Here is a 10,402-nt window from a genome sequence, read left to right as displayed (position 1 = left end):
TGTGCTGAGCATTTGTAGTTTTCTGGGATGTGGTCTGAAGAACTACACCCTGTCCACTGAGCACTAACTCCATTAAAGTAGAATAGGCTCCAGGCAGTAGCTGGACTATGGGTAGATATAGATATGATATGATATAGATATGATAGATATGAAGATTTGTAGTTATCAATATGCAGCTCAATTTCACATCTTTTCACCATGAGCAGAAGAGCCTTTACATCCTCATTATAAACCACGATTTACAGTATTTTAGGGCTTTAGCAGCTGACCAGCGTACCAGGGAAAGATGAGCCGATGTACTATATACTGTGTATAGTGTGCTTTAGTAATGCTGAGGAGCTGCCTGTGCCCACACACCTGTACCTGAGTGGGACCTGACCCATATATATTTACACCTGGCCCATTTTTCCAAACGCAGAATTGAGGGGAATGCTCTTGGACTGAGGATCATATGTCACGATCACACACTGTACACTCCGCCCCGTAACCAGGCAACACCCCGTAACCAGGCAACACCCCGTAACCGGGCAACACCCCGTAACCGGGCAACGCCCCGTAACCGGGCAACACCCCGTAACCGGGCAACACCCCGTAACCGGGCAACGCCCCGTAACCAGGCAACGCCCCGTAACCGGGCAACGCCCCGTAACCGGGAATGGGGAGACCCTGCGGGTGAGGGACCGCTGCTCGGGGCGCCGGGGTTATTGTTCTGTTCTGTCGCAGTATTGGGGTTCTGGTTTGGGGTCTTGTTCAGTTTCCCTCACACCACTGGGCCCAGGTCCGCACACACAAGCTGGTTTGGGTGGGTTTGTACAGAAATCCCACATTCTGCATCGTACCGCACCACCCAGCTCTGCACCCCTCTTCCCTCAGGAGCAGTGTAAATGACATGTATCCTTATTATAACCTCAATAAACAATTGTTTGATAAAGAAAGAAATAAAAGTGTTTCTGTGCCTAATAATGATTGTGTTTGTGTGACGGTTGGGTGCTCTGTTGTAGCATGAGACGTATTCCTGTGATATATTCCGCACATGGATGAGACGTATTCCTGTGATATATTCCGCACATGGATGAGACGTATTCCTGTGATATATTCCGCACATGGATGAGACGTATTCCGGGCCTGACTGAATACAGTCACACAGGTCCAGGTCACTTAGATCACATTATTCCCCATTCTGATGGTTGATGTGAACATTATCTGAAGCTCTGACCCGTTTCTTCATGATCGTATGTATTGCTCTGCTGCCACACGATTGGGTGATTAGAAAATCGCATAAATAAGTAATAATAATAAGTGTAATATAATAAAAATATTCTTAATAAAGTGGTGAGTACGTTCCCCGTGATGTAATGTCCCAAAGCAAGCGCCATGTTGGAGAAGGGAAAAGATGTAGTAAAAATAAAAGTGCTTGTGGCCATGAAGCCCAACTAAAGGAACTAATGATCCATTAACACTGTAACACTGGAGCCATTCGTGTCACAGATGGCATTCGGAACAAAGGGAGACACAGGGGTCAGGGGTCACATGTTATGACACGTTATCATTCCTTCACCCTTCCACCATTCCAGTCACACCCTGTTGTAAAAAAAACGCCCAAGCTAGGTTTTGAAACGGCTGGTATCTGGTTGACCTGTTCAAACCAGCTCCATACTCAACATGGTTTGATCAGCTCAAGCTCTGTTTTGAAACGGCTGGTTCACCAAATTCAAAATCTTGATTTATACGCTTCCTGATTTAATGATATGCAAAGAAACCATAATTAAGAATGATAAATCTCTTAATAACTCGGCACAGGTGTTCACGTCTAACAGACTTGAATATAATAAAATAGTTCTTGTCGGTAAATTTAAAAAGAAAAACTAAATTCCATTAGGCGTTTGAGGAATTCTAAGTCGCAGAACAACGAACTGAGTCTAGTTTGATAGTCCACAGTATTATCGGCCTCCATCGGATTTGACACGTCGCTGTCAAAAGCCGGCGCGCTTTGACTGATTTATTCTCTCTCGGGAGCGCGCAGTGGGAGGTAAAGGGTTCAAGATTCGCGGCGCTCTGATCTCGGAGACATAAAAGCGGCACATTGTCTGCCGGCTTTTGTTAGAAATACTCTCTTCAAAATGGGGGGAGGGGGCTATTTACCTGACACTCTGGCATCCCGACATCCCTTTTCCTGTCGTTTTTTGGGGGAGGGGGCGAGTGTCAGGGGTTGGGGGTGTTTGAACTGCGAATTCTGACAGCGGCAACATCAGAGAAGAGATCTTAAAGAGTGCTGCGCACCGGAAACGACGCGCTGTTAGCCTGCCCTCAAATTCTTTCTTTTTTTAATCCCCAAACTTCCAGTTAAATGTACCCTTCAATTCCAGCACGTTCTGCGTTATAAAACAGAATTAGAATCCGCGCCAATGAGTGTCTGGCTGCTGCATTGGAGATCACAGCCACATTAAAGGTAGTTATTCAACACGTCTGAAATAATACCCCCAGACCAGGTCAATCTACCTAGCGGTCCCGGGACCTCATAGCTATGCTGGCTGTCGTTACAAACACAGTTTCAATCCCAGAATTTTGGCATGCTGTTATGCAAACCTGGATTGTGTTCCTAAATTTAAGGGAAAATCCGCCGCAGAATAAAGGCAGCCGGCCTCTGTGATCCGCTGCTCTCTCCGCGTTATGTTCTGTAATGAGGCTCCATCCTTTCTGCACGTGCACGTGATATCGGCGTGTGTTCACAAAGTCACTTACAGGCGGAAGTGTATGTATCAATGACACACACAAGCTGCTTATTTTTAAAGAAATATGCATGCGACTGGGACACAAACGCTCTTTCTGTTCCACCTGACATGTCATTACAGAATAATAAAGCACCAATGTAAGAAATGCGATCAGTAATCTTGATTTCTGTTATCAGATTTCTGTTGTGTGTTACACGCAAACACTGCCACCAAATTCACACGACATATCCAATGTCTACTTCCGTAACCAATTAACAGCTCCTTATTTATTTTTCATATTTATCTATTTACGCGTAATCGTTCAGCGTTTTTTTCTCTCCCTTTCTGGGGAGTTTGCCGTATTCCTTTAAGAAGGTGGATCCTGCGGAGCGCGCGACCCCTCCCCTAATCTCGGTGCGCCTTTCACACGGCAATCAGCCCCGCCTCGCACTCGCATGCGGGGCTCGGAAGCGTGCGCTCCTCTGTTGTGCTGATGCGCCGTAAACGGAACGAAGCAGGGACATAAAAAGTTTGAGCAACTAAACAAGCCACAAACACCGAGGAAAACTATTTAAGTGTATCTTCATTTAACCTGCCCTGAAAGGAAAATAACATCAAAATAGCAATGTGCTTTAGCACTATTAGGTTAAACCCATCTGTTCTCTAGTAGGTCCTACTCACTTTTAAAGTTTTGGTTGATTTTTAAAACACTGTACAAATCTTTTTTTTGGAGCAGGAATCACTTTTATTTGCAATTCTGGAAAACGGTTATTTTTGTAAGATGCTCGGGGCTGTCCAGAGTGCCATTCTCTGCGCGCTGGTCTGTGCATCCTCAGCGCGCGCCGCGTGTCCGGCTCCGTGCGAGTGCTCGGAAGCCGCGCAGACCGTGAAATGCGTCTCCAAGGATCTGCGCGAGATCCCGGCCGGCATCCCTGGCTACACCCGGAACCTGTTTATCCTCGGGAACCAGATAACTCGAATTGGACCGGAGTCGTTTAAAGGACTCGAGAACGTAACCAATCTGTCCCTTAGCAACAACAGGTAAGAAGCAGAACTCCGCCAGCTGTAATGTCCACCGTGTGCGGGGTTGTGATGCAGAACTTTTGAATAGCATGGCATCGTTAATAACCCACTTAATCACTGTGAATTCTGTATAGGAATAGTGTTTGGGGGAACACACTTAAAATACTCTGCAATATATCAAATTTTCATCTGTAGAAACTTGCATCTGTAGTAACTCTGGTATAGTGTGTGGTCCGCCTGGTGCCCTGGTAAAGATATATCTTGGAGCTGGCCAGAGCAGGGAGGGTCCAGTGATGACATAGGTTAGGGCAGGTTTGAGGTTCTGCAGGACACATTTGTGGAGTTGGCAGAAAAGATTTAGAGCAGAAGCTCCACGGTAGTCTTCTCTATTATACCAGTACAAGGGGCAAGAACTTTATCTGGAGGTTTAACACATGGCTACAAACATTTTCTAGGAGACAAGGGTACAGGTTTATGGGGCATTGGGACTTCTTTTGGAACAGGGGTGAGCTGTACAACCGTGATAAGCTGCACCTGAACTGGAGGGGATGGGTCAGCGTATGCTTAGGGTGGTGTAGGATTATTTAAACTACAGACTTGGGGGGGAGGGAGGATAGAGTGTTCTCAATATTTTTGTGACAAACACCCAGCCTTAATTGTTGCTTGGCTGCAATCATTAATTCATATTAAATATTAATAATCTGTTTGATGATTTATTGGATTTTAAATAGTGTGATTTTTGTTGCAAAGATTATTCAAAGTTATTTCAAGATTCAGAGCCTGTGTCTCTGTCTGGCTTATGCCTCGGGTTACGCCTGCTCTTTAGAGGCAAATAAATTCCGTGCACAAATCCACCACTGTTAAGTACGTGAACTTCAGTAAATTCAATGGAATACATAATCAGCTACACTTATAATATTTGCCCTTTATATGCGCCATCCACCCTTAAGTGCATACGCATGAAGGACATCAGCACATTTTGTGATGGCTTGCCTAGATCACACGTATTCTGTGGTTCCAGCCCCGTGCGCCAGTTTAATACATACAGCGCATGTTTCCTGGGCAGAATGAGTCATGTGTCCTCCTGAAAATCATTGAAAAGGCTTAGTAAATCTGGCCCTTAGAGTGTGCAGTTCTGGGGACTGCACTATAACAAAGGCATAGAGGTGCTGGGAAAGGTTTGAAGGAGGGCAACCGGATTGATTCCTGTCATAAAAGATAAAAGTAAAGAGGAAAGACTTAAGATGCAGGTGTGTGATGTGTGCACTCCCTGTGGTACAGGTGTGTGGTACAGATGCAGGTGTGTGGTACAGGTGTGTGGTACAGGTGTGTGGTACAGATGCAGGTGTGTGGTACAGGTGTGTGGTACAGGTGCAGGTGTGTGGTACAGGTGTGTGGTACAGGTGCAGGGGTGTGTGGTACAGGTGCAGGGGTGTGGTACAGGTGCAGGGGTGTGGTACAGGTGTGTGGTACAGGTACAGGTGTGTGGTACAGGTGCAGGTGTGTGGTACAGGTGTGGTACAGGTGCAGGTGTGTGGTACAGGTGTGTGGTACAGGTACAGGTGTGTGGTACAGGTGCAGGGGTGTGTGGTACAGGTGCAGGTGTGTGGTACAGGTGCAGGGGTGTGGTACAGGTGCAGGGGTGTGTGGTACAGGTGCAGGGGTGTGTGGTACAGGTGCAGGTGTGTGGTACAGGTGCAGGTGTGTGGTACAGGTGTGTGGTACAGGTGCAGGTGTGTGGTACAGGTACAGGGTGTGGTACAGGTACAGGGTGTGGTACAGGTGCAGGGGTGTGGTACAGGTACAGGGGTGTGGTACAGGTGCAGGTGTGTGGTACAGGTGTGTGGTACAGGTGCAGGGGTGTGGTACAGGTGTGTGGTACAGGTACAGGTGTGTGGTACAGGTGTGTGGTACAGGTGTGTGGTACAGGTGCAGGGGTGTGTGGTACAGGTGCAGGTGTGTGGTTCAGGTGTGTGGTACAGGTGTGTGGTACAGGTACAGGGGTGTGGTACAGGTGTGTGGTACAGGTACAGGTGTGTGGTACAGGTGTGTGGTACAGGTGTGTGGTACAGGTGCAGGGGTGTGTGGTACAGGTGCAGGTGTGTGGTACAGGTGTGTGGTACAGGTGCAGGGGTGTGGTACAGGTACAGGTGTGTGGTACAGGTGTGTGGTACAGGTACAGGTGTGTGGTACAGGTGTGTGGTACAGGTACAGGTGTGTGGTACAGGTGTGTGGTACAGGTACAGGGTGTGGTACAGGTGTGTGGTACAGGGGTGTGGTACAGGTACAGGCTGTGATGTGCATGCTCTGTGTGGTACAGGTGTGTGGTACAGGTGCAGGTGTGTGGTACAGGTGTGTGGTACAGGTGCAGGGGTGTGTGGTACAGGGGTGTGGTACAGGTGTGTGGTACAGGTGTTTGGTACAGGGGTGTGGTACAGGTGCAGGGGTGTGTGGTACAGGTGTGTGGTACAGGTGCAGGGGTGTGTGGTACAGGTGTGTGGTACAGGTGCAGGTGTGTGGTACAGGTGTGTGGTACAGGTACAGGTGTGTGGTACAGGTGTGTGGTACAGGTGCAGGTGTGTGGTACAGGTGTGTGGTACAGGTGCAGGTGTGTGGTACAGGTGTGTGGTACAGGTACAGGTGTGTGGTACAGGTACAGGTGTGTGGTACAGGTGTGTGGTACAGGTGCAGGTGTGTGGTACAGGTGCAGGTGTGTGGTACAGGTACAGGGTGTGATGTGCATGCTCTGCATGGTACAGGTGTGATGTGCACTCCTCTCTCTGCCCTGTCCCAGGATAGCGCAGCTGGAGTCCGGTGCGTTCGGGGGTCTGCACAGCCTGCGCAGTCTGGACCTGAGTGGGAACGAGCTGCGGGAGCTGCAGCCGGGGGCCCTGACGGTCCCGGCCCCCCTGCGGGACCTCAACCTCAGCCACGCGCTCCACAGCCGGTCGGCCCTGCCGGCCCTGGCCTGGGCCCTGCGCGGGGGCGTGTTCGGGGGCCTGGCGCAGCTCGACCTGTCGGCCAACGGGCTGGTGCTGCTGCCCTCGGCCATGTTCCTGCCCCTGGGCGCTCTGCGGCGCCTCCTGCTGGCCAATAACTCCCTGGTGGCGCTGCAGAACGGCAGCCTGCTGGGCCTGGAGCGGCTCGCCTGGCTCGACCTGTCCCTCAACGGCTTCAGAACCTTCCGGAAGGAGGCGCTGGGGGAGCTGGACCGGCTGGGGGGGGCGCGGCTGCTGCTGGGCGGGAACCCCTTGGCCTGCGTGTGCGGTGCCGAGGACTTTGCCGATTGGCTGAACGGCTCGTACGCACGGGTTGCCGATGGCGACCGGCTGGTCTGCGCCTCCCCGCCGGAGATGCACAACACCACGCTGCGCACGCTGGGGGGGCGGGACCTGGGCTGCCACGGCGACGGGGCGGGGGAGGGGGCGGAGCTCGCGCTGCAGACCTCCTACGCCTTCCTGGGCGTGGTCTTGGGCCTGGTGGGCGTGGTCTTCCTGTGCGTGCTCTACCTCAACCGCACCGGCATCAAGAAGTGGGTCACAGACCTGCGCGAGGCCTGCCGAGACGTGCTGGAGGGCTACCACTACCGCTACGAGATCGACTCTGACCCCCGCCTGGGACCCCCGCCCTCCTCCGCACATTTGTGACCCCCCCTCGCTCCATCTCGCCTGCCATCTCGACATTTTTGTACAAAGAACTAAAACAAAAAACATTGAACAGATTTCTATTTACACAGGACTGACTAGTTTGTAACAATTTATACACAAGTTCTGTGTAGCCAAGTGTGTACATATTAGCAGAATTATTGCAGCCCATAATGCATGCAACTATTTTGTGTGTCTGAATGTTTGTGTGTGTGTGTGTGTGTGTGTGTGTGTGTGTGTGTGAGTGTGTGAGTGTGTGAGTGTGTGAGTGTGTGTGTGTGTGTGTGTGTGTGTATGTGTGTGTATGTGTGTGTGTGTGTGTGTGTGTGTGTGTGTGTGTGTGTGCACTGAAGGACTGTGGGCTCACATGCCTCTCTAATTGGCTGTCTCATCACTAAGTGCCTTGGACTCTGGGCGTGGTTGAGCTGCAGGCCCCGCCCACACCTGTGTCATGAGGACAGGGAGGAGCCTGCATTGGTCCCTGAGCAGTCAGTCACTCCCAGGGGGTGGGGCTGAGATCAGGCAGTGAGCAGTCAGTCATTCCCAGGGGGTGGGGCTGAGATCAGGCAGTGAGCAGATTTGGGGATGGATCAGGACTGTGTTTGATCAATGGGTGAGTGGATCACATGATTCACTCACAGGCAGATATTTTCTCCTGATTGGCTCACAGGCAGGTATTCTCTCCTGATTGGCTCACAGGCAGGTATTCTCTCCTGATTGGCTCACAGGCAGGTATTTTCTCCTGATTGGCTCACAGGCAGGTATTTTCTCCTGATTGGCTCACAGGCAGGTATTCTCTCCTGATTGGCTCACAGGCAGTCTGTCTTTCCCATTTTGTCATGTTCCAAAAATGCTGGGCTGTTTGTGTTGTTATTATGTTCTGCATGTTTCAAACAAATAAAATAACTAAAATGTAAAAGTACTGAGTAAAACATTCTCTGGAAGTGTTTTTTTTTCTTATCACCAAAGGGCTCATTGTGCATTTCTATTATCATGTGTTATGTATCGGGAAATATTCAGTCGTTAAGGGGGAGGGGGGCTGGGAGGGGGGCTGGGATCTGTATTCAGAGCTGTCCTGAGGCTTTTGCGGGACCTGAGGCAAAAAAAACGGAGTCACACTGAAATATCTTTTTTAGTTGATTTGTCAAAAGTAGGCCACAGGTGAGGCAGGGCCACAGGTGAGAACATAGGGCCACAGGTGAGGCAGGGCCACAGGTGAGAACATAGGGCCATAGGTGCAGTGCCTGATCTGCCTCTGTCCACTTCAGCACTTACGGGTTTACCGCTAAGCAGAGCAAACCTCTAAACATCTGAAGAGCCATTTTAACCTTAAATCTTTTGTTTGGCAGTCTCTGTCATGTGGTTTTGGAAGTGATGACGTAAGAAGCTTCATTTTGCTGAATTGCCCGAGTTTCCTCTGGGACAGTTTGGCATCGAGTGCCAGAATCACTTACTCAGAACACGCTGGTACTCAGCTCACGAGACCGTCCAACATCTGCAAAGAATTAAAGATGAAAGCCCGCAGCTCATCGCCCTGACGACGGAGCCAGCGCAGAGGCATGCGGACACGCCAGAGACAGAGTTTGGGATGAAAGGATCGGCTCTCTGTCTTTGTTTGTGCACAGCATGGCTCCCCTGCCGAGGCCGGCCCCTCCACACCACTAAAACCCCGTCTGTGGCAGATCCAACAAAGAGCCTCTCCTGGGCTGCTCCATACACTCAGTTTAACTGCCATTACTGTCATTTTACCATGAAATACAGCGCAGTCCGCAAGTATTCGGTCACTGGCACAATTTCTGTTCCCCAGCTCATCGGATTTGAAATTAAGTGATGAATACTGAGGTTAAAACACAGACTCACCTTTAATTTGAGGGTGTATGATATATACAGTGCCATTAAAAAGAATCTTGCCCCCTTTAATCTATTATTTAATCTTCGTCACACTAAATGGTTTCAGATATAGACAACATGTAATATTAGACAAAGGGAAACAAAGTAAACAAACAATTGAACAATTTAATGATAAAAGTTCCCATACCACCCTTAAAATGTAATTGCCCTCAAACTTAATGACTGGTAGCACAATAACTGCAACTAAATCGCTGTGGAGGATTTTGACCCCCTTTAAGAGGTGAGTAGCACGTCAGGTTCAATAGCTGGTGGGTGCTAGCGAGTTGGCTAACGTGAGCGTATTGGTCTGCCACAGCCGCTGCGCCCGAATCAGTGGAAAGACAGGCGTGGCAGGCTATTGAATAGACTTTAATTTAGCATACTTAGCAATAGTGTTTGTTAGCTCACGGTATATAGTCAAAATAAGGCCAGTTTGAGTGTGTTGGTTTTTCTAGGCTTGCATTTATAACGTCAGGGTAATCCAGACGTACGTCCAAGGCTGCACACGTCCAAGGCCTTTTTAATAAAAATGAGACTTGTCTCTAACAATGCTAGGGATTGACCAAATATTACATTCATTAAAGTGCACTATAACAGCTTTATATCAACTTTTGTTTTCTCCGTGTCATACCCATGAGCAGCCATTTTGTTCGCCGTTCGTGGCGAACAGAAAAGTTTGATCACGTGGGCCTCACATAAACTGATTTTATCGGCGATGGTACTTGTACAGTTGGTGAAAACATTTTTGCGGGAGCGGACGATCTGACTGGAAAATGCTCTCCAGTCCTCAGATGGTTTATCGGGGAACACCAGAAGCTCGGACAATTCAATCACGTTTCAAATATATACCACACTGCTTTTAAAAATTGAAATAAAATGGCAGCGTTTAATTTCAGGGTAATGCTTCCTGTACTTTTCAAACTACAACGTTAAACCTATTTGTACTAATGTCCCTTTAAACAATCTCCCTAAATTAATACATCTGTTGTCTTCTTATAATCAAACACAAAGCTTTCTACTGAGTAACGGTTAACTGGCAGCAGGAGAATGTGATTCTGCTGGGACAGGGGAATCTTTACCTGCTAATTAGTGGCTCATTAGAAGACTGTTGGAGCTCAGGGGAGCGTTGAAGTC

General features: G+C 49.1%; 1 protein-coding gene across 1 annotated transcript; it reads left to right on the top strand.

Moving 5' to 3' along the window:
* Window positions 1-3,143: 3,143 nt before the first annotated feature.
* LOC133142535 (trophoblast glycoprotein-like) lies at window positions 3,144-8,231 on the top strand. Its single transcript, XM_061263815.1, has 2 exons — window positions 3,144-3,752; window positions 6,529-8,231. The coding sequence occupies exons 1-2, from the start codon at window positions 3,493-3,495 to the stop codon at window positions 7,379-7,381; spliced, it is 1,113 nt and encodes a 370-aa protein (XP_061119799.1). The 5' UTR covers window positions 3,144-3,492; the 3' UTR covers window positions 7,382-8,231.
* Window positions 8,232-10,402: the final 2,171 nt, after the last annotated feature.

The sequence above is a fragment of the Conger conger genome, chromosome 1 (genome assembly GCF_963514075.1).
Source record: "Conger conger chromosome 1, fConCon1.1, whole genome shotgun sequence".
NCBI lineage: Eukaryota > Metazoa > Chordata > Actinopteri > Anguilliformes > Congridae > Conger > Conger conger.
The sequence above is the reverse complement of the archived record's forward strand: the minus strand, read 5'-3'. Positions and strand labels throughout refer to the sequence as shown.

Bases quoted from the DNA above. Each gene is read 5' to 3' on its own strand.
- LOC133142535 (XM_061263815.1), top strand. From the start codon at position 3,493: ATGCTCGGGGCTGTCCAGAGTGCCATTCTCTGCGCGCTGGTCTGTGCA. The intron at 3,753-6,528 runs GTAAGAAGCAGA...GCCCTGTCCCAG, and splicing joins CTGTCCCTTAGCAACAACAG to GATAGCGCAGCTGGAGTCCG.